The sequence below is a fragment of the Cydia strobilella genome, chromosome 22 (genome assembly GCF_947568885.1).
Source record: "Cydia strobilella chromosome 22, ilCydStro3.1, whole genome shotgun sequence".
Lineage (NCBI taxonomy): Eukaryota > Metazoa > Arthropoda > Insecta > Lepidoptera > Tortricidae > Cydia > Cydia strobilella.
This window is the reverse complement of record NC_086062.1, coordinates 4,666,751-4,692,633: the sequence shown is the minus strand read 5'-3', so window position 1 is coordinate 4,692,633 and position 25,883 is coordinate 4,666,751. Positions and strand designations below refer to the sequence as shown.

General features: G+C 36.4%; 1 protein-coding gene across 2 annotated transcripts in view; it reads right to left on the bottom strand.

The window, feature by feature from the left end:
* The window catches only part of LOC134751413 (protein pangolin, isoforms A/H/I/S), a 209,260-nt gene that overhangs the window by 91,618 nt on the left and 91,759 nt on the right, over positions 1-25,883 (bottom strand). For both annotated transcript variants that reach the window (XM_063686817.1, XM_063686816.1), the window contains exon 4: positions 22,627-22,727. In XM_063686817.1, coding sequence (XP_063542887.1) covers positions 22,627-22,727 — 101 coding nt within the window. The remainder of the gene's footprint in view (positions 1-22,626; positions 22,728-25,883) is intronic.

Below are 25,883 nucleotides of genomic sequence, written 5' to 3'. Positions count from 1 at the left end.
CGGACGATATCGGCCTGTCAGTTGTTCGGAGCTATCAAATTTTTGCATTCGACAGGCTGATATCCTCCGGCGGACTGATAATCAGTGGGCCCTTTACACGGAAGGTATGAAATTTGTAAATTCGAATGTTTCATATTTCAAATACAATTTCCTTATTGTTGGTTATATGTAGGTAATACAGATTTTCTAAAATAGTTGAGTCCATAATAACCTGCCTGGTGTACAATATTCTTAAACTACATGCATTATAAGTTAAACTAACATAATTAATGAACATAACATTTCTATTAATTCTCATTGTCAATTTTGTTCTTACCTCCCCTATCGAACAATGTACCTACAATAAACACCGCGCACATCTGTATTCTTAAACTACATGCAATATAAGTTAAACTAACATAATTAATGAACATAACATTTCTATTAATTCTCATTGTCAATTTTGTCCTTACCTCCCCTATCGAACAATGTACCTACTATAAACACCGCGCACACCTGTATTCTTAAACTACATGCATTATAAGTTAAACTAACATAATTAATGAACATAACATTTCTATTAATTCTCATTGTCAATTTTGTCCTTACCTCTCCTACCGCACAATGTACCTACTATAAACACCGCGCACACCTGTATTCTTAAACTACATGCATTATAAGTTAAACTAACATAATTAATGAACATAACATTTCTATTAATTCTCATTGTCAATTTTGTCCTTACCTCCCCTATCGCACAATGTACCTACTACCTACTATAAACACCGTGCACACCTGTATTGTACAAACTTCAAATAGAGCAACCTTTTAAAAGCTCAAACCCAGTCACCTAGATCTCAGTCCCGGCAGACGTCTGAATTTTTAACGCATACACGAGGCTTTCAGACGCTTTTAAAGTGAGGATTAAGGTTTTGAGGCTGCCAATCGATAACTTGCATATTTAAGGAGATGTGTCTAGATGTCAAACATTGAAATAGGCTAGTTTTATACAGGCTGAAATTGTAACCACCGTGCATACTCTGCGTAAGGACTTTATAGGTCATACTGAACAATTTTGACTATGGGACTAATCCCGAAATCGCGAAAAAAACTTTGGCTGTCGCATAGAAATCAGCGGCATCACATCATCCGGAATGTATGAAACAGCCATTTTTTTCGCGATTTCGGCATTGGTCCCATAATAAAAGTTGTTCAGTATGACGTATAAAGTCACTACGTAGAGTATGAACGGTGGTTATAACTTCACCCTGTATAGGAAAAATACGTCATGAAAGGAATCTTAAGATATACTAAAAACAAACTAAAAATAATAGAAGTACTTTAGTAACCTTAATCACCTTATCTCAAATAAATGGGCACTAATATGAATGTAAAAATGATTCGTCACCGTAGACAGCCGCTTCCTGGCGATTAGCAAAGCAAATGTACCCGGAAGTACCGGGGACTCTATGTCTGGTCTGCTTACTATAATACTACGCAAATTAACTTACGATATCTAGCGGCGCATTAAATTTATAATATGGTATCATTTTTAATAACATAAGTTCCGCGACACACAGATAATACTTACATTTTAAATATATTAAATATCACGTATAAGTCGAAGATTGCTCGACATGTTGTGGCTGACCGACGCAGACTCGACTTATACGTAAGTGACCTGCGGTGGCAGCATGGTTCAATTTTTATCGCCTGTCACTATGCCTGTTTCTTTCGCACTTACATACTTGTTAGAACGTGACAGGCATGGTGACAGGTGAGAAAAATGCGACCGTGCTACGGCCGCTGTTTTAATATAATATGCATCGCGCTCGCATGCATAATATACGTACATATTATTATATGATTATTACGATTGACATTAGGATCACGACAATATTTCAGTATGCCATCATTGAGTAAGCCTCCTAGTTCGGTCCCGGTAAGGGCCACTTACTCCATTCACTAACCCTGGGTTAACCGGTTAAATCTGGAGTTACCATGGTTACCAGTACAATTTGACACTGGGTTAACGGTTTAACCGCTTAACCCCGGGTTAGTGGGTGCAAGTGGGCCTTAGAGTAATTGTGAGTTTATCATACATGTTTATTTCTGAGTTATAGTATTCATAATATTAGTATAGTGCCTACAACAAAAACTTTATTGAGCTTATTGTGGGACTAGGTTAAAAAAAAACAGTTTCATTTTGAATATGTAAGAAAACGGCACAAAACAACAAAACTAACGCAACAAATTACAATTGATTATTAAATACAAGTAATAAAACATTTCACGACTGTCACACACCATCTCCAACGTCTTTCCCAGTGTCCAAAACCCCGTATAATCCTCACCGTAACGAGCTCATTCGGCCCGATACGCACACGCCCATCGCGCACGTCGCCGCCACGCGACCCACCAGTTTTTATTATTGGACTTGGCGGTTCTCTTCCGTGGGTTATTGTCATCTAAAGAACACCCAGTGGACTCGAACACGACTGCCCTGTTCGTGCAAATCCGGTTTTTATTGTCATAAAACTATGGCTCGCTCGAGTCGTTGCCTCCGTCGTGCATAATAATAATTTGTAAAAAACTACCACACGAATGCGGACAGTTAATAGTTTCCAATAATATTAATATTACATTTTACAAGCTAATTATGTAAATCGAGTCACACTCGTATTTCATTTTAGTGCTTCTAAACGGAGGTCTAGACTACCGGTCCACGTATCCGACTAAGGAAAGACTGCCGAAACCTATGCCGTCTGAATACTAAACGACTCAACTCAAGCGTTTCCGTGATTTTTCGTTTTTGGATACAGGTTTTGATCTAAAAGATTAGCGTTAAGAAAGAAAAAACGATATGACAGGGGGGGTTATTTTCATACGTCAAGTTGATGTTTAAATGTATGGTGGACAAATCTGTACTCGAATGGTGGAAATACTAGAATTTGCCCTGAAAATATCTTTAAAAACATACAACCGAGTAGAGAACCTCCTTTTGAAATTTTGAAGTCGGTTAAAATTTTAATGTTTTTAACCAAGTACCTATTTTTAAACAGAAACACAAACTTGACTGCTCAACTACTTCGAACATACTCGTATCAATCAAACGCAAATCTATTTTAATTGCATCATACTCGAGCGTTTCAAAAATCTTACAAAAAACAACTTCACTCAACTCAAAAATTAGGGTGCCCATTCTCCCGCACCTGAAGACGCGTGTATGATACCCGTGTAGTTACACTCTTATTAAACTACCCCTGAACAAGACGTCAAAAAGGGCAATTTGCTGGTGATGTTATGTGGATTTTATTAAGCGTTTCATATTTGGGGAGTTATTGAAGGGTCCTATTCATATTTATTCATGAGTGAGATATGAATTAATAACTGTATTTATCATGAGCAAGGTGCGCGGGCAAGTGGAATTTGACATCAATTTGGTCACATTTTTGGGTAATGTATTATGCATTTTTGATTACTAAATAAGTTCTTTAGTTCTAATAGACCCGTTAACCAATCTGGGCTAAGGATCTTTAACTGAGAATTAAACCAACATTGATGAACTAATCTGGAAACATATAAACTGTATTCTGACTTTGTCGGATTATGCAAAGTATTTTAAAGACGTATTGTGTAAAATACATGTGGATTGAGTTTACGAAAGTTTCGAGGACTTATCATCATGTTCCGTTTAATACTTATTAGTCTTATTGTTTTTCAGTCTTCAGTCTCTATACTTATTAGTTTTATCAGCAATTTTAATCGATAATAGATTTAGATCATGCTCCATCATTACATTCTCAATCAAGTGCTGATCTATTCGTATCCATTGTCGCGTCACTAATATCAGCAAATCGAATTGCGCCGGCTGACAGATGGCCCCCGAGGACCCACCGACGACAAATTTGCGATATTACATACGGATTAATGTCCGTGCACCATTTTTTAGGGTTAAATTGTCTTTTCAGTATCACCCCCTCTCAAAATTAAAAAGACATTCCCAACTTTATTCACTTTGAATAGGGTTTTATTTGGAATGGCGGACGAACGAGTTTTCTATTGTTTCGAGCGAGATCGCAAGGGTGATGGGGTAGATGGCATCCGTACGATGGTTATCATAATCCCTGCATTGACATGATGTGATGACACATGTCGTGCTCTAAAATGCTTTAAAAAATCCATTAAACTTTCTCTGTGGCATCAGGCGTTTTGTCACCTTAATTACAGATGCGTAGAGGTTAGTTTTGCTTGTTGAGCTGTATGGGAATAGTTTACAATTAAAAAAAGAGGTTTGCTCGTGATCTGAGCTTAGTCTGTGAGTTTGTTCAGCGTGTTTGCTTTGCTACTGTCAAGAGGGACTATTTGCGATGTCCAAAGCAATATTTGTCCAAATTACAAGCCAAATAGACGTTGAAATTTATTTTAATTAGTTGATGTTTTGTCTATATTTAACCGTCAGTAACGGTGGCTCTACTTAGTTATATATAAAAACTTGCGTCCTAATGTTTAATTACTTTGTGAATTACATGATAATTATACACCTATGGGCATATAAGTCTTCTAAATAACCCTTGGAAAATATGTTTCACTTCCTCCATTTAGTACGTGAAGGAGAAAAAACATAATTACACCAATGCACTATCATATACAAGAAAAACTGGTACGCCAGATGTTTTCCTAAGCACACTGGTCTTAATTACACAGGCCGGACTAAACACAAATATTTTCCAATCAAACAAGTCGATTAATACGCCAATGCACAGTGGTCCAGATTAAAAATACGCCAACAAAAGGGAATTTTGAATTAATATAGCTTTATGCGCAATAAGTAGAATCGAAGGAAATTACGGGATTCCAAACAACACAAAAGGACCCTCGTCGGACGACTAGTGGGGACATTTTAATATGGGGTGCATTGCAGAATTTGCTGATACAGCTTTTAAACAATTAGAAAAAATGCATAGTTGCCGGGTTGAAAATTTTAATAGTTTTAAGTGTAAAATAATTGTAGTCTGTCTAAGCTAACTTTACACCGACTTGATAAAACAATGTGAGGGACTATTATTATTAAACGTCATATTTTCATAGAAATTCTACATTAATAATAACATTACCACACTTTGTGATTGCAAATGACTAAGTAGACTCGAATATTAAGTCGGTGTTAAGAAAACAGGCAGAATTAACAAAACAAACGAGGTTTTCGTCACTATTTACATTAACTCTGAGCGAACCTCGGGGAAGAGCGACTATAAATATTATCAAACATTTATAACAAGTTATAACTGCCAGCAGTTCCATATAGTTTACACTGAATAAGTATAGCCCGGCAGCCTTGATGACAAGAAACCAGGATAGGAAATAAAAATATATGAAAAATATTTTTAAAGAGACCTTTATAGATTACAAGAGCCCTGGCACTGGCACCCACAATGCGCCCTCGAGAAAAAAAATAGAAAATGTAGAAATTATCGTACGAAAAACCTCGCGACAAATGAACATCGGGAGCTCGAGAGGTCATTAAAACGAGGCTCGATCTAAACCGGGGGGAGGGCGGTGGGGGACTTTTGAGAACTCTGTAATTGGACCAGGGAGGGTCTTAAATCGCATTCGGAGCAGCGCAGGCGGAAAGACGGCTGAACCGACGATAATTAACAACGAATGTGGGTGAATCGATTTTTCACAATATTCCAAGTATGCCCATTAGGTTACCGCGCAGCGCAATTACTCAAACAATAACTCTTCAATATTAAAGTTAAACCCCCGTTTTGTGGGAAAACTTTGCTTGTTTAGCAACTGGTGCGTAATGTTCTGTTTTTCCTTACAACGTTGACTGAGCATATATTTTTTAGTTTTCTTTTCTCTGTTTACGTAATTGTGTATTTTGTGAGCAAACGTAGGGTCGGTAATCGTTTCGGTAATTTCGTTTTCACCGTGAAATAACATGTTTGCGTCGCATTAGCATCGAGCTTTGTGTTTAACGGCGACAAATTTACAATTTTGAGCTTACTTGAGTTAGCTTAATGATAAGTGATGGTAATATGCTAATCATGATTAGTAGGTTAGATCATTTGTTAGATATTTCTGGAAATAAATCAACAGTCCAACATTATACGTGCTTTCTATGCTAGCGGAAAGAAAGTTTCTTAGTGTATTTTTATTAGTTTCATAATGAGTCTCGTCGTTATTTATATATATATTATATATGTATATTATATTTGTATATATATGTGATTATATGTTATTTTTATTTTATTTTTGCTGTTGTATTTGTAGCACCGCCCACAATTTCTCTGCTTAGCCTTAAGGTTGACTGGTAGAGAATGCCTTATGGCATTAAGTCCGCCTTTTGTACTGTAAGGTTTTCTTTTGTGCAATAAAGATTAAATAAATAAATAAATAAATAAATAAAGTCTATGTTCTCATTTATTAGTTCCTTCAACATTTTTTTTTATGTTTGAATAGTTTGTCCCTTTTTACCGAACTCTGTGGTCATATATAGGCAGATATAAAGTAGAAGTGTCCAAACAAAGCAACAAAAATACAAATAAAAAGCCATCTTTATATCCAATAACCGTCAAAACACCATCATTAGACCACACGGCGTGAAAGGAAAAAAAAAACGTCAAAAACGAGTGAATCCCGTCACCGTATTATGGTAATAGGTTCAAGATATGACAACACGGCAATAATCCGCTTTGTCCAGAGTGGGCCATCACGGACCACTGTCCTTAGGGACGGCCGCCTTTGATTTGGGATTCGATGGAAATTAATATATACTTACGTTATGTGTTCAGGGTACATATTTAATGGGGACATAAACAAAAGGACATCGGTGATCTGATATTATTATAATGGTTTTTGGAAATTTAAGGATTCGATATTTGTGGACAAAATGTGTCCTATTTGACACTCCACACAGCTAAAGGAGTTCATGTATAACATGTATATCTAAAACATAACTTAACTTGAACATTATACATTAAGGTAAAGATATTAAGAGCTAAGCAGAGCAAGGATATTATGCAAGCTCGGCCGAATTTCACCTTTCCTAGAACCGGGAGTTTCTTTCTCATTTTAGACTACGTGTCGGATTGTAATGAAACTTTGCACATATAGGTACAATGACATGAGGTATATCTATGCCTGTCGTTAGTTTATATAGATCCAGTTTATAAAACAATGAAATAGAGCAAAAACAAGTTTTGTATGAAAAACTTAAAATCGCTGTATTTTTATAACTATGGTATCTGAAGCTACATAAACTTATTACAAACATAGATATACCTTATTCTATTGTAAGTACAAAGTTTCAGAGCAATCTAGCTAGTCGTTTTAAAATGAGAGCGTTACTACATTTGCATGGAGAACCGAGCTTGCTGCGGACTCTTAAGATCTAAGCAGAAAAACAGAGCTATTAGATTAAATATATATGTTAGTGGAGTTTGTTTACACTTAGTTTAAATTGATTATCAAACTAAATCATTTTATTTTATTAAAAAAATAATTCTACCTACAATTCTGGTAAAACAACGAATTAAAATGGACACTCGACTACTCACAAATTATTCGACACATCGCCGACCCGACCGCACGAAACAAATTTTATTAAAACAAATTTCACGACCAAATTAAGCCAACAATATTTTAAACGGCGTGAAATAATGAGCGCAAATTAACCGCATCAAACAACGCCATTAGCCATCACCGAATCACCGCAACCCACCTGTCACGAAAACCAACATGCCTATGGTATGGTATGGTATACCTTAATAATCGTAATTATAACCTCAAGCGCACGCCATTTCAATTCTTAACTAAATAGCCTTAAGGCTTAATAGTAGCCACGGCTGAGCACGTGAGGCGCCAAATAGCTTGTTAAAAGCCCCTTTACAGACAATCCAAATAATCCCCGAATAATAGTCTAACCATAAAATCATAATCATTTTTTTTCCGCGCAACAACTAGGGTTGCACCACTGGGTATTTACATCGATTAGTGTACAATGGACTTTGGAGTATTATGGTCATATTTTTTGCATAATCGAGGGGTGTTTTTGGTTAAATTGGATTTAATATTTTAGTTTCTGGTAACACTCGGTGTGAAATTGGAAGAACGCTTAAGGGTTTGGATAGGGTTAATCCTATTGTGAAGGGCAGTTATGTTATGAATATTGAAGCGTTTAATATTTTAATAATGATAAACTAAAAGCTAATTGATAGCAGTTTAAATGTGAAATGTATTTTACGATGTAAATGAAACTATTCAGATAATTTGTAGGCGTTAATTTTGGAATATCGCAAATGTGAATATTCCGTTTGTGGTTAATTCGTAAAACAAAATGCGTATTTAAATTTATTTATTCAATTGCAATGATACGCCAGATTTATTTTGAGTATGAACATAATAAATCAATGTATCGTTTTTAAATTAAAATAGTATGTAACATTTGATGATTTCAGAGTCAGCAACGCGCAAGTGACAACCCCAAGAGGTGCAATGTCTTAAGGCTACCGGTAATCGCTTACCATCAGAAAAATTAAATGCTTTCTTGCCATTTAATTAGCCGAAAAAAAACATACTTTTAAGAAGTTCCATTAGGTCGATTAAAAATCACTTATTTTTGAAAAATATAGTAATTTAATTAGTTACTATGTCATTTGTAGATATAATGATGATTGATAAAAACTATCCTATGAGGCTTCCTTGCGGTTTAAGCGTGAAGAGACAGACAGACAAACAGTTACTTTCACATTTATAATATTATAGTAGTGATTACTGATTACGTATGTGTACTAAACAATTGTAGTAACAGTAACTAATATTTTAAAACCACCCTTCACAACCATCGGCAACCGCGCACCTACCCCTATCAGATCGGTTAGATCTAGACCAGACGCCCCCCCTCCCCCAGGGGGGACCTAATCAATTACCCGGACCCAGGTGCGGCGAAGTTTCTATAAAGATACTGTATTCTGGTAAATACTAATGATTTGTATTATTCTCCCTCTGTGAAAGAAAAATATGTATTTTATTTACCCATTTACTAGTATCAAAATGTTGTTTTACTAATTTAAAATTATATGACCGTCTCGTAATTGGGAAAGCTAGTAAAGACTACTTGTATTAAAGAGGAAAGGAGACGAAATCAGGTGACCGCTTCTCCATATAAAGGTTCGTACCTACTTCGTTTGATTTTTTTAGATGTTTTAATTGGGGTCCCTTTGTTTGACATAATTATTGAAAGTCATAATGTAATGATTGTCATATTATCATTAGTCACGCGTGAAACCGTTAACTTTTCAGGATTTTCCTCGGGTTATCCTATAGATAGGTTAGGTTAGGTTTGTTTTATGGCAATCCTGAAAAGTTACGCGTTTCTTAGAAAAAACAAATTATGACTAATGATACGAGTAATATGACAATCATTAATTACATTATGACTTTCAATAATTATGTCAAACAATAGAGACCCGTTTTAATTATTATAAGTTAGGAGCTTTTAAAAAATTGTATGTAATTCGTTTTTCGCTCCTAAATCTTAATAATCAAGAGCTAGATTACATTGCCAAAACTACGTTATTAAAAACAATAGTTCGTTTTCGCGCTGTTTTGCAAGCAAAACCATTTCCTTGCTCGCTAGAGAATAGAATACTGATAATCATTTGTCTACCCTCCGGCCCGAAAGCATCAAGTTTCGGCCCGCTGCGATGAAGTTGCCGCTTTCCGGCTCCGTCGAGCACTATAAAGGCCAGGCCACACCGGCTGCGTGTACGTAGACATGCGCGTGTTGGAGCCGCGCCAAGCGGTGTGACGTCTCTCATTAAGGATCTGTATAATACAACGCGCACGCACACGTCACGCAAGCGGTGTGTCGTCTCTCATAAGGATCTGTATATCACAACGCGTACGTGCACGCGGAGCCGATATTTCTTATTTTACTGCCTAGGTATGTAATAACGAATAAACGATTCTTAGGTAGGTTTTATTTCTTAATGCTTCGTCTGACTGTACAATGTACAAACTGACAATTGTCTTCAAGAAAAAAGCTACTTAAACCAGCTAAAACGTTGTAAAAGCGCTCCAGACGTCTGAGACGACCCAATTTCTGTGACACAGTTCCATCAAACACGTTTCAGATTTCAGAGAACACCCTTTCAAACACGCGAAAATGTATCTTATCCCGTCGTAATAAGCGCGTATATCTTTGACGTAGGCGGTTATCACACTGGGTGCGATTCGCACGTCGCTCCGATGTGCTAGCGAGATGTCGCTAAGGCCCAGCCATACAAATGAAAAATCCAAATTTGCCACTGAAATTTGAACTTATAATGTAGGAAATAGATTTGATTTTGCGTTGTTGGAAAATTGAACGAAACAAAGCAAAAGCGACTGTCCTAATTGAATAGGATTTAAATTTCATCGAACTGAAGAGGTACTATAAATAGGACCTCGGGCCTTAGGAGGATAATACGCGCATAGTGTTGTCACGCTCAAACATCAGAGCGACGTGCGAATCGCATCCAGTGTGATAACCGCCTACGTCAAAGATATACGCGCTTATTACGACGGGTTAAGATACATTTTCGGGTACGTTTAGTACAAAGGGGGCTTTTAAAAGTATTACAGGCTTTGAATTAGGATATAGGTTTAGGGGAGGTGCATTATGACATTTCGTTAAGTGTATTGAAGGAGGCATAATAATGTCTGAGGACGATTTATTAAAACCGTTGCAAGCATACACTATAATCTGTATCTTTAGGTATTTAAAAGAATGTAAACAAACAACAATATAGTAGATTGTACAACAAGGGCATAAAGCGATCCATCTCCATACGAGGCAATTTATTGGTCCGAGCGCAGCGAGGATCAATATAGTCGAGTATAAAAATGGACATATATGCCCGAGTTATGTTAAATAATTTTTAAGATTCTCACAATGAGCTCTTTCATTTGATATGTAACACGATATAGTTTGAAAAACTTTATTTTTTAATTTTCTCATTTACCCCCCAAGTCGTCTTCATGTTTAAAATTCATTTGTTTACGTTACATGTCCGTCTTTGGGTCCTAAACTTACATAAGTGTACCAAATTTCAACTTAATTGGTCCAGTAGTTTCGGAGAAAATAGGCTGTGACAGGCGGACAGACAGACAGACAGACGCACGAGTGATCCTATAAGGGTTCCGTTTTTTTTCTTTTGAGGTACGGAACCTAGACATGCCTACATATGTTTATTAAAGTAGACACATACCACAAAATCATATAACTAAACACTACATGTACACAAACTTATCTTTCGACAAATAAATGTGACGTTTTCAACCAAAAGGGTACTTATTGTCGGTTGTCAATAAGGCGCTATTTCCAAATAGCTTCAATTCAAAATCAACCTTATCGACAAGCGACAATGTGGTACCTTTTGGTTGAAAACGTCACAAATGTTAAATAACATAGTCCACTTAAGGCCAGTGCACCATAGTTAACCAATAAACAAACAAATCAATAAACAGAGCTATAAATATAATGTACAATGTAATGTATGTGTAATGTATATAATTCATATAGTATACAATCGTGGTCACGTGGTCAGAATCAATGTGAATGGTTAAGGCGGACTTCAAAAGCGCCGACAGACAAAAATTTAATGACGTATGTGTACTTCCGACATGAGTCAGCGTGGCACAAACTATAAGAGGTTAGCTACAGCGGTTAGTACTTAAACTTTAATAAATAGTTTTATTATTTTGTTCGGTGGATTTCAATTATACTGCACAACCTTCTCACAATGATGCATTTAACTGGGTTTTAGCTACCAAATGATGTCTGGATGAAATCTTTGTTTAGAAATGCCGCTTGTTGTCTAGTTCGACTTTAATAAGTATGGGCTTAAGTGATTTGTTGAAATCTAAAACTTTTTTATCAGATTTAAACAGATTTTAAGTCAATAACCATAGCTTATACCGTAGCTTTTAAGGCCTTAAAAGCGGGATAAACGATCCGGCCAAGATCGCGCAAGGAGTCTTTTGGTTTAATAAACAGTTATTTCAGACGAATAAGTGTCCATAGTTGGTTAGAACAAGAAAATACTATTACGCTCAGGAGGCTGTGCTGTGGTTTAGAGAGCAGTGCACGACCCACGGTGTGTCGGCATTTAATCAGTAGACGTCTTACGGCTAATACGATGATCATACTAATTTGTTAAAACAACTGTTATGTACACCCCAGGCCAAAAGTATGGAAACAAGCTTGTATTTCAATAGAAAAGTGTGATCTTTTAAGCGATGGATTTTATACTACTCATTGACAATTTGGTAAAAATAATAATAGAACATTTTAAAAGTAAATTACTCTGGCTGTGATAGTTGCCAATTCAACATTTTGTCATGTAATTAAAGGGTAGGTATAATTATGTAACTTTTTCCTACTTTATTTTTTTAGCTTTTTGACAATATTTTAGGATGTTTTGATATTAAGCGTGTATTTTTAATCTTTTGGGGTTGCCTAATGTAAGTCTTAGTTTACAAATATATACAACAAAGATAGAAACATGAGATATTAAAGAAAATAACGTTGTTTCCATACTTTTGGCCTGGGGTGTAAGTGATGAAAAACGAGTCACGAGAGTCCGACTTCAAGTAAATGGGAAAAAGGCCAAGCATCGTTGTCTCAGACGCTGCCGCTTATCGCTTGACGCTTCTACTTATGGCTTGATATCCACGTTTGCGCCCATTGTTAAGGAGTCAGATCGGTTCAAGGGCGGGCGCGGAATGTGGTCTAGCTTCCGTTCCGTGCCTAGTGCTTGACTTGTGAAATAAGCACTAGATTTAAGCTCCGTCCCCTAATTTCGGCACTGAAAGAACAATTGTAGTGGCTTAGATTTTTTGTGAAGTTAAATATTATTTGATTCCGTATAGTACTGTTGCGGTTTGTACAATTTGTTATAGTTGTGAATTGTGAAGATATAATTTATGAACATATTTTATTAATTTATCCAATTTTTTCAATGTAGCAAAGTAGATGTGAATTTTTAAATATTCTGGATGTCCCGTCATCTTGCATTTTCGTAGAATCATATCATAAATTAATAAGTAAAGCCTTTTTCAGATGCCTGAGATGATTCAGGAAATATTGATGAAAATATTGTAAGTTCCCCTCATATTAAAAATATCTTCCATTTCATGTACAGTCACCAAAATGATTAGCTAAGCACCGCTTACTATACCTACCTATCGTCATGTATTCAAAAACAGTGACAGTAGGTATTGGTAGGAGTTTAGTTAGTACTTATTACAGTAAGAAGTTTTTAGGTAGATATAGATAACTTAGTTTCACTTTAGTCTTTTCGAATAGCGTTACTAATGTACAGTCAAGTTCATAAATATGTGTACATTTCTTCACCTTAATCCATTGCAATATGGTGAAAAAATTAATACATATTTATGAACTAGACTGTACATACCTAAGGGAAGTATCTCCTATGACAATGATAAAATAATGTTATAATCATACAATTCAAAAGCATCTAAGAACTCGTACAAGGAATTAATTTCCCAAAAAGCAACAGAAGCAAATTACAACGGAAACGAACAATGAACCACGTTCATTGCAAAAGCCAAAAGTCCAAAACGGCCTTTAAGAGCTGTCCTTCCGCGTCCCATACAAAATACTTTAAGCAGAAACCCCACACGCATCGGAACACAACAATGGCGTATATCTCACAATCGCAAGTAATAAAAGCACCGAGCGCCCACATTAAAATCTTATCCCTTTCTTAAATAAAAAATTCACGAAAAATAAGAGAGGAAATCTCCCCCTCCATTATTCAGAAAGCCGGGGAGGGTAGCACGGGCCAAATCGGAACACACGCAGAAAAGAAAGCTCAAAGAAAATCTAACTTTACTTCAACGCTACAAAGTTACAATTGGCATGTCGATTCTTATTCTACTCTCAATCTAAACTGTACCCTGTTACCTAGAAAATAAAGTTGGTTTCCGATGGCGGGGGAGGGAGGTTGTCGCATAGGAAACAGGGCTTAGTCGAGAGCATAGTATTTGGAAATGAGATGCAGCGTTAGGGGAGGCTGGGGGGGCGCCCCCTCGAAAGCCGAATTACGGAGGCGTGGGTAATGACTTTCCCGGCGGAATTATGCCCGTATCGGGATCCATGCCGTATTAGAATCGGTATTAGATGTTCTTTTGCAGTATGCGGTGATTAGGAAAATCGCTTGGAAGACGGAGACTGTGTGTGGAATCGTGGAGCTACAGACATTGGGACTGAGACAATTGTTTAAGAGAAATGTCGTGAAATGTATTTTCGAAATCAGTCGGCAGATTTAGCGAACTAACAGGTACCTACCTACTAACGGAAGAGTTTCCTCCTAGTTTAATGAAAATAATGGCCAGATAAATCTAAAGTATTATTTTGATTAATTTTGCTTTCTTGATGCCACAAGGCCAAAACGTCGTGTGCGTTACATTTACATAAGGATCAATTTGCCCCCGTCTCCTCAGCAGAATATCGACAGACGCACACAATAGATGGCGCTCGTGCGAGTATTTAAACAGTAGTCGATAGCTCCCTTGATTAAAATGTTGTTGATGAGGGTTTAGGGTTCCATATTTAAAAGGTCCTAGTTCTTGCGCAGTCTGGGTTTAGACATAAACTTAGTATCTTTATAGAGCATATAAGATTTGTTAAGATTAAAAAATAAACATGTTTAGGGTATTCTCCCAAAGCTTAAAGCGAAGCAAGCGACATCTACGATAAGGTACCGCTATACTTCAACCTAAAACACAATTTTACTTAAATCCCTTTGTTCTTTCACGCGATTGTAATGTCAAAGACAGTAACTTTAAAGGCTAAAATGCTGTGAAGTTTGGGGTGTATTTACGAGGTTTTGGAAGTAAAGTGTATATATTTACGAGGCACGACGGTACGTGGTCGCGATGCCTCGTGCTGATGCGTTGGACAGACGGTTTAATGCTCGTGTGTATGATGTAAGCATGGAAACGGCTAACATTTAATTTTGGAATTTTTGTACAATTTTTTTTTTATTAATTATTGGTGTACCTAATCAAGTTGTAATAAGACTAAAGAATGCCTTGTTATGATGTCGATGATACTATCAGTAAAACATCTTGAATTGACCATCGTTATATTCGGTATTAGCAGGGCCTCGATAATCCGTACACAGGCTAATCCAAACTGCTGAGTTACCCCTTTCTTTGAGGGACAAAGCCTTTGGTTGGTCAATAAATAGCCTGACAGACTAAATTAGACGAGTTCTTCAATGGTTTTCGCATTTTACATAGCATTGGCAATTTAAATAAGTTTCTTTCGTTTCTGTAATTTTGGAGTCTCATTAAAAAAAAAATCGGAATTCACTTGTTTTATATCAAACATACTATAATCCTATCGCTCCGTGAGTCCGAAATGTCCGAACAGGGGTTGTTTTTTTCGGATTCGGATTATCCTCCACTGTATTTGTTTACATAATGTTTATAATCGAGAGGCATCTCAATTATTTTGTTGGTGAAGTGGACAAGAGAGTTTGGCTTAAGCTAACTTTGCACCGGTTCAACATCGTTAAGCAGATTGTGGATTTGGTCAGTTTAGTCCAAATTAATGCTATAATTGTGCTATTACTAAATCTGACGCTTATTTGTATGCATTTCCTTAATCTGACGGTAACAATGTGAAAATCGGACGTCGAACTTGTGGTCGTCAGATTAAGGAAATGCATACAATGTCATATTCAGTTATAGAAAAATTATAGCATTAACTTGGACCAAAACAACCATTTCCACAATCTACTTAACGATTTTTTTAACCCTCCACCAACCCCCCGAAATTTAAAAAATCTGTAGTCGCTTTCCTGCTCGCTGAAAAAGAAAACTTTATATAACCTTTTTTTCTTCTTATCATCTAATCTTTCGATTCCAATAAGTTTCTACGACGCTTGAGTAACTACACATTTAGCATCGCCGGCTCCCCAACTATTAGATAGCACTAAATTCAAGAAGTTACACGTCATAGGAATAAAACAGATGACATGCACGATTATTCTATTATTATAACATTTATAACGCATATTGATAAAGAAATAGTTATCCGGCACGAGTGTTCTTATCTTATAAGTGCAGATATCGATCAACGCGTTATATTTTATGATAATCAGCCGTTATCTTATCATTTGCTCGTGGAAACCCTGTATGCGTTTAATTGCAACTTGAACACTTGTTGATATTGTTATTATTACACATTTTATATAATAATCATCATTAATGCTCACCGTACTATAAAATTAACATTAGTTTTGAGATAAATTGTACGTTTATTTCAGTAGGGGAGACTAGGGAGATTTGATCCAACGAAAGACTTATTCCTCTAAATTATAAGGTTATATTAAATTTAAAATAGTTCTATAACATCAAATTCTACTACGTTATCAAAATCAGAACATTATAGCGATTCGTTTTTTTTTTCAGGACAGTTATTTTTATTTATTGGCAATTAATTATGGTTTTATAACCAAGTCTCCCCAGTCTTTCCTATATTTTGTAGTACTACAGAATGCTTGTTATAATAAAGTGATATAAAATGTACCTATGAGAAGTCATGTTTCGTAGATTCAGTTAGAAGGCAAATCATTAGAAAACAAATTAATTAGTTTAAGGTAAGGCTTCGTTCTTTGGTAAAATTATATTACGTTTTAAAAAAAAAACTAAAAAAGGTGGCTTAAAAAAATCTATGGAGTATTTTCAAGAAATCTGAAAATCGCAAGCCCGTCGAAGGCGATATTACAAAAAAAAAACTTTCGTTTTCCGAATCCCAAGTCGGAACGGAGCGCAAGCGACCCCGAAATTACTGGCCGCATTCACCCAGACAAAAGCTAAAGCACACCCCGCCGGCAAAAAGAAAAGCATTTCCATTCCATCCCCTCCTTCATTTAAATTTCCCGCCCAGGCGGGGGCGGCTACGATAGGGGCGGCGGAACAAGGACGATGCTTAAAACTTCTATAGAAAAGAATGAGATAGTCTCAGTCCACCTGTTGCGACTCAAGTTTCATATTTTCGTTGAGTTCTTTTTTTTCTTAGACCTGAAGGGCGCGAGCGTGCGCTGTATATCGACGTTCGATTTTTAAAGATTGACGAGAGAATTTAAAATTTAAATTGCATTCTCTCTGCGTTCGATTTTTGAAATTGTAAGCGTATTTTCGTTTGAATGCTTTATTGCAATTTATGTTTCATAATTGTTACTATATGTTAACTGGATTGAATTTTTATCCTTTTATTTTACAATGGCTTCACTAATTCACATGAAATACTATGTATTAAAATCCTTTTTTAATATGTATTTTAATATAAATGAAATACATATTTCCAAACTTTCAATTCAGTTTACAAAAACGTGTAGAGCGATCGATCATCTGGCGATGTCATTGTTATCAAAGGTGGTTAAAAGCATTAAAACTACTTTTTTACTACTTTCTATAATTTAAAAATAAATTATCTGTAACTTGGCATCCCTGTGCAAGTAAGTCCATTGGTAATGCAATCTTTATCTATTTAGTATCGAACTATTTAATGATAGACTCACTAAGTTTATGCTCGCTAGAATCGTTTCCATTATTACATTTACATAATTCAGGCTGGGCCCCGTTTATCAAAAGCTTGTAGCTTGTAATACAAGTGGAGGTCCCTTTTTGACAGCTTTTGTTAGAAAGGGACTTCCACTTGTATTACAAGCTACAAGCTTTTGATAAACGGGCCCCACGTCCAAAAATACGGCATATTATTGACAAACGTTTGTTTTGAACATAATACGTTTTGTTTTAGTTAAACTACTGTAATAATTTTTTTTAATGACATTTTTTAAAAGACATGTAAGTACAATATTCCAAAAAAATCTCTGTCAACGTATTTTTAGGCCATCCTGTATAACTTTTGACAATGTAAATCAAGTACAGTTAGCGCCAAAAGCGTTGCATATTTATTTAAAGATACAGGACGGCCGCTTCTCCATACAAACATTACAAACGTAGTCCTTATTTATATCTCTGGATATTGTCATTATGGAAAATATTTTTACATAATTTGATGTATATTTACTATAGCTATGCCCCTACGTTTGACTTTAAAATTATTTATTATTGTAAAAAGTTAGAAGCGAAAGACTGATTTCATACAACTTTTATTATAATTAAAAATTCTAAAAAAGTCTAACGTAGGGGCATGCTGTGGTTGATATACAACAATTTAGGCAAAATATTTTCCAAATATCCAGAGAGGAAAATGAGGACTACGTTTGTATGAAAAGTGGATTTCGCGCGGGTCCTCCACTCTCGTCTTAAGACCGTTAGACGCATTGCGTACTTAACTCGTCATAAACCATTCGGTAAAAGACAGGGGATGTACAGAAATAAAATTGTTTGTGTTACAGTTTCCTGTCCGGGTTCGGTTCCACACCATGCCACGTGCCATACCGAGAAATATACCAATAAAAATAACTCCAACTATTAAAATTCAACTGTTTATCAATCAAGGATGCGCGAAAAGGGCGTAAGCGACAGAAAAGTATGGGACGTTACGACATTTTGAACTAGCAAAGTGTTTGTATAAAATAAACTTTTCGAGGTTTTAGAACGCACTTCGATCGATCCATATTAAATGTATTCAGCAGTTTGGATTAATACATACGCTGTTTATAAATAATGAAAATTTAACTTTTAAACAGACGTTACGGTTATACTCATATCATATTATTTGAGGATGGGCAATTTTTTATACAAAATAAATATTTCGTAGTTTTAGAACGAATAATGCACAGTGCAATGAACTCGTTTAATTGATTAGTGCTATTTGTGTAGTTTTATTTTCCTTTAATAAAATACAGTCTGTAGGTACAGTCAAACGCAAAAGTCAGTCAGAGTAAGAATTTCAATTAAAACAAAGTACATAATTCAACACTTAATTAAGTACCAATCTATGTTACTTAGTACTTTCCGGATGTTTTCTGCCAATTATAAAATTGTGGCCTCAGAACTAAGTAATTTAAATAATAGTCACACCTAAACCAAGTCATTCGTATTAGATTTGGACCGTAGTTGGGAAATTTTAACTTAAATCTGGTGGTTTGACGCGTATATATGTGACGTTCTGCGGGTAAAGGTGCCTTATGGCGATCGGCGCTTACGCTGTTATTAATGACTCTCCAATACTACGAGCTACGAGTAATGCGGTGCTACGCAACGTAACCGTCAACCGCCATAAGGCTACATTTGTGCCATTTTCACCCAAAAGGGTACTTATTGTCGCTTGTCAGTAAGGCGCTATTTCCATATAGCTTCAATTAGAAATCAACCTCATCAACAAGCGACAATGTGGTACCTTTTGGTTGAAAACGTCATTTAGTCGTGGAACATCACATATACAAAAATCTGGTGTTGGGTAGCAATTAGCAAACCATATTATATTGTATAAACGTCGGCATTGTTCTAATCGTTAGTAAAATGGGTAAGTGTTCATTAAAGATAATGCACTTGTGATTAGATACGAGGCCGATACAATACGCTCTCTATACTCGAGTTAGGTAGTTATGAAGGTGAGAAATTCTATAATATTCGATTTAATAAGAAATTTATAGGTAGATGGAAAAAGAACTTGAGATCTATGAATAAAAAACAGCAGTGGTATAGTCAGCATCAAAAGTAGCGTATCAGACTATGCTTCAAAAGAAGTACTCTGATAGCTTCACACAAAGAGATATGTCTCTATACGAGTATATAGAATAGAACAATTAAACTATTGCAGATACTTTTGAACGCGAACTGTCGAGATATATTTCTATTCTCAAAAGTATCAAGGGTGGCAGATAGTTGGTTGGTAGGGTGGTAGTTGGTTGGGTGGTTGGTTGGTGGTTGGTTGGTTGGTGGATGGTGGTTGGTTGGTGGATGGTGGTTGGTTGGTTTGTTGGGGGTTGGTTGGTAGGTGGTATTTAAGTATATTTGTAACTAACAAAATATGGATTCTATTATCGTCCGAAATAAATGTATTTTTTTATTTTTTTTTATATTTATAGTTGGCCCTTGGGCCTTGCGATGAATATAAAATAATAAATAGTAGAGCAATATGCCTCACACCTCTGATTACAGTATGTATTAGTAGTATTAATTACAGATACTAGTATAGGAGTGAAATTATAAGCGATCCTCAGATAGCAACAACAAGTTTGTGATCAGCGGACACGTAACCGACTTGCCACTTAGTTAATGAATGAAATTTGACCATCAGCAGATTCAGGAGGGTCCCGTTATGTCCATACAAAGGGGCTTGAGGTACGTGGCAGTACAGTTGGCATCAAATATTTCGAGGGTTTAGTAGTGTGACGTTTGTGTTGGTCCGAGTAAAAGGGGACGTAGGGTAGCTGGCACTTACGTGGGATCTCAAGGAAAGACCGTGTCCCTTACAACTAACAATATAAAAACGAACAGTCGTATGTTAAGTTTGTAAGATGAACAAACGGTTTGTAAGTGTCAAGACTTGCACTTCTTTTGAAATTTCCAAAACCTAATTTATTTGTCTTTATTTTGAAAATCAAAATTTATTTCCCATTAACCAAAAGCGCTTTGCGACGACCTGGTGAAGGTCGCGGGAATTCGTTGGATGCGAGCGGCACAGGATCGGTCGGAGTGGCGAGCCTTGGGGGAGGCCTATGTCCAGCAGTGGACGTCTATCGGCTGACATAATGATGATGATGAAAAGCGCTTCAAAAATATCAAAAACTACCATCCTTTTTAACCAAACCTATACTGCCCCGAGAAGATACCGGCCAGATTTTAGCACGCGATTACTGCACGAAGTTTTGGCTTGTTCATATTCATATTACATTAATATTTCATATCATTTGTTGTGTCCACATGTTTACGGTAGGCCTTACAAAACTTGGGTTACAACATGCACCCGGGCCATAGCAAGATAGGTACTTAAATATTATTTAATCTAATATTAGCAAAACTTATTACAGCGCAAATACAAAACGGCAGCAAAACACGAAAAATCATGTCAAGATCGCTCGATATCGACAAATTCGCGATCCGAATATTTCAGATACCCGTGTGATTGCAATTTCACGCCGTAATCTTGTAGATATGGGCCTGATAAGATTAGCCCGGTTTAAATATTTTAGGCTTGGTATTTTGTTACATTAAACCTAAAAAATGTTGATATTTCTTTACAATAATTAACATACAGTGAGGAAACTCGCGAAAAAAAATTTTGCTGTTTCATACATTTTGGCTGGTCCATTTTCTATGGGAGGGTTTTTTTTCGCTATTTAGTGGTTGGTCCCATAGTAAAAGTTGCTCAGTATAATCCCAAAACCTCCCTGGCAACGGGAATGGACTTATTTTTTAGACACCGTTTATAAAAAATAAATTTCGTTGGTGTAATAAAATAAATCCATATTAATTAAGACCGTAATTTTATAAAAGGAGAAGAAAAATATTTTTTTAAAGTAGAATAATATATGTATATAAATCTGACTGATGGTATATTATATACACTTTAGAGAAACTTAAATGGCTAAGCTTATATATCTATAACAACCGTCTCGTTAAAACTGACGCTTCCAAAAAAGACAGAGAAAAAACGTTTCAAGGTCTTTGATTTTATCTAAGTAACGACTAGGCGGTTGGGTGATACGCTGATATTTGTTTTTTTTTGTATCTTTGGAGTCAGCATAACTATCAAAATCAATTTTAAAAGTGGAAAAATTACTGGCTTGGGTGAGACTTGAACTTCCACTTTTAAAATTTATTCTAAGCTTAATAGCATCGATCGCAGACGTTTTTGCTTGTTAAAAATTTATCAAAATCAAATCATAATGCTTATTTTAGACGAAAATGCCCATAAATATACAAAAAATATAACTAAAATCAGTTGTAAAATACATGTCGTAACTAAATATTTCGTGTGTGACGTTTCCGGGTAGGTTAAGGGGCCCACTGACTATCAGTCCGCCGGACGATATCGGCCTGTCAGTTAGAACAAAAATTTGACAGTTCCGAACAACTGACGGGCCGATATCGTCCGGCGGAATAATGACTATCATTGGGCCCCTTTTTGGGGCCCTTGGGCTGGTCTGCCAAAATTTCATAATAAATAAATATCTCCCTCCCTGGCAACGGGAACGGACTTATTTTTACGCCACCCTGTATAATTAATTTTTGATATGTTTTCTGGAAGAACAACGCATTACGTACCTACAACCGTCTTTTTTCGTATTGGTTATTGAAAAAAAGTTTTTTTTTTGTCACTAGACATCCGGCTTTTTTGCCAAGACAATTAATAGTGACAGTAAAAGGTTGGCTGAAAAGTACGAAGTGCCTATATTTGTGACGTTTTCAATCAAAAGGCACCACATGGTTGTCGATAAGGTTGATTTCAAATTGAAGCTATATGAAAATAGCGCCTTATTGACAACCGACAATAAGTACCCTTTTGATTGAGAATGGCACATATTAGTGCGAGTACACCATTGAAACGGCGCCGAATATACAGGATGGAGAAAGATAGTACTCACAAGTCGAACATACAGGGTACGGGGCGAATATACAGGGTGGATATAAGTTAGTACTCACCATTGAGACGGGCAGGGGATGCGCCCCACCGTTGGGGTAGGGGTAAGGAGCCATGAGGTATCCCATGTTGAAGCCGGCCGCTGGGTGCGGGTCGAATTTACCTGGAAATAGACAAATGTATCATTAATAATTATGTTAAAACGATGGGGAATAACAAAAATCATTGTTGAAAAAATATATAATTATAACCACAATGCCTGATTATGTACCAGCAATATCACATAAGAGCTACACTGAAAAGAGCTTATCTATAAAATACTGGATGGGTCCCGACCAATCTAATACCTATACATTCCGAAGATAGCAACTAAGAAAAGTTATATAGCGGGCGAAAAAGTCTTAGTATGAGCGATTTTCAAAGCTAGATAAACGAATTTTTCTATAAATAAAGTATACTAGATTAGATTATAGATAGATAAATTACTAGATTTTCATACACACATATGTTGATCCAGTATCAGGAATTGACAAATAATTAAATGGATTATTCGAAATAGCTCGTCCAGGGAACATATTTTTTTTATTTGGTTATTCGAGCCCACCCTGTATCATCTTTCAAAATAAAAATTTACAAGACTTGGTCCGAGCAGACAAAAATTACACCTACATAGTTTTTTTACATCGATTTAAAATACTTAACCGTTTCCACGCCCCACCGAATGCCTAACGATGACTCGTCACGACTAGGACTCGATTGTAATCGATTTCGACCCGATTGTAATCGATTTTTGACCCGTAATCGGTTTGGTCACACGTTGTTATTGTAATGGGTTAATACTGGCCGGTTTTGGAGTTACGTTTGTTCTCATATTTTTAAACTTTTGAGGATTGTATGACGCTACATTATTACATTGAATGCCTTAGATGACAACCAATGTTTGACCGCGTGTCGTGACACTACCTGTATCGTGTAGTATGGAGACGACAACATTTCTATAGCCTGTCACATTGTACGCTGCGCGTCAACAAAAGATCAAGGCCAAAGAAACGAAACTAGCAAAGGCTGCAGCGCGTCCAGCATAAAGACCGTGTCGTTAATTATGGGTACAACTTTACTTAAATAGCCGTTTTATGGTACTACGTATATTGTTATTTAAAATTAACATGTGTTTAATTACCGCTTTAATAAAGTACACATTTCGTCTCGGGAGCTCGACGTAAAGCATATGGTTTGGACAAAATTTACCCAATCCTCCCGAGTAACAATAACGATTGCGGACAAATACCACAAGAAAATTTACGGGTTACGAATAAGACGATATTACATTTAAAAAAACGTACTATGTAAACAGCAATTACACATGATTCGTAAAGCGAAACATCTGGGCAGTGTAATAATTTTTTCAGTAAAAAAAAAAGTTTTGGAACGGTGCATGGTGGCCTTTTAGAGAATATGGCAATTAAACATAAAATTAACATATTGAATGTGGGTACATGTAATGATATCTTAGCACACCCTTTGTCTAAAACAGCTAAAGATTTATATAAATTAGTTAATTTAGGAATTAAGCGAAGGTAAATTTGTGATTTTGATTTGTAACAATGGGGGTGCCATCATCAAATATGATAAAACCCCTTTATTAAATAGAAAAAAAAAGAGAATATGGCATTTTATGGCTTTTAGCCGGTTAGAATGGCGTGTTCAATTCAAATTATTGAGCAACTTATTCCTCTATAAAGCGAAAAAAGTACACATAATTTTGACGCAGTTTTCCCTACTACGTTTTTCATACGATAATGAATTTCAATGCACATGCCCTGCACAGCGGCTAAATATAGCCGAGAGTACAGTCAGCGCCGTACGTCGAGTTAAAAATACGTAGTCAGTGGAATAAATCCCTTCGCGAGGGGAGAAATTATAGGACGAGGAGTCATTTGCTCGAGTAATTGCGCGCGCAGCGTCGCAGTTGTCAGTATGAATACAGTAGTGTTGTTATGTCGAGTATTTTACCTACATATAACGGATACAAAAATTTAATCGACAAAAATATTTATAATTTATTGAACCTGCTAATCAAATTTCAAGAGAGTCGGCTGAGAAATGCGTCTTGCAGAGGAGAACATCCGGACAGACTGACATACGAAACCATTTTTGCCCAAACTGAAACGGAGATCTTCACTCGCTCTCAGTCAATAAAAATATAATATAATAGGCCAATTTCAATGATCAATGAATTTCAAGGACGTTGTAGCGGGGCATTCCCGAACGTGACGCATTTTTTTAACACTTTTGATAAAGCTAAGCCGATATTTAGCATATGTCCCTCTAGCTAATCTGAAAAATAACGTACTGTTTGAAACCTGTCGACTGCGCTCGCGGCCGCAAAGTGTAAGCGTTTTCGGTAACTCTCATTCCGCGGCTCCAGAGGACTAATGCCGGTTCTTTGTTTTACTTGTACTTGTGGAAGTTTGCATTTTGTAGAGTACCGTACTGTTTGAAACCTGTCGACTGCGCTCGCAGCCGCAAAGTATGAGCATTTTCGGTAACACATTCCGCGGCTCTAGAGGACTAATGCCGGCTTTTTGTTTTACTTGTACTTGTGGAAGTTAACATTTTATAGAGTACCGTACTGTTTGAAACCTGTCGACTGCGCTCGCGGCCGCAAAGTATGAGCATTTTCGGTAACACATTCCGCGGCTCTAGAGGACTAATGCCGGCTTTTTGTTTTAGGTACTTGTACTTGTGGAAGTTAACATTTTATAGAGTACCGTACTGTTTGAAACCTGTCGACTGCGCTCGCGGCCGCAAAGTGTGAGCGTTTTCGGTAACTCTCATTCCGCCGGCTTTTTGTTTTACTTGTACATACTTGTGTAAGTTTGCATTTTACGCTGTATGTGTGTCAGGGGGTGCTAATCTCGAAATCTGTTTGACTTGAGGAGCGTGAAGCGAAAAAAGGTGTTTTATTTTTTTTCTCTGGTATTTATAAACGTTCTTTGCTCTTTATAATGTTTAATGTTAAGTTTATCATTGTCAGTACGTACAGCCACAGGTGGTAAAAGAAACAGGTGTTGATGTGATTCTTAACGTATGTACCTACGGAAGAAGTAAATTTGTACATTCCTACCAGAAAACATGAACTCGTTTTTTTGAGGAGTAAGAAACTAATAACTATATGTAGATAATTACTAAGACTCCGCTGTCCGTCTGTCACCAGGCTGTATCTCATGAACCGTGACAGCTAGACAGTTAAAATTTTCACAGATGATGTATTCCTGTTGCCGCTATAACAACAAATACTAAAAACAGAATAAAATTA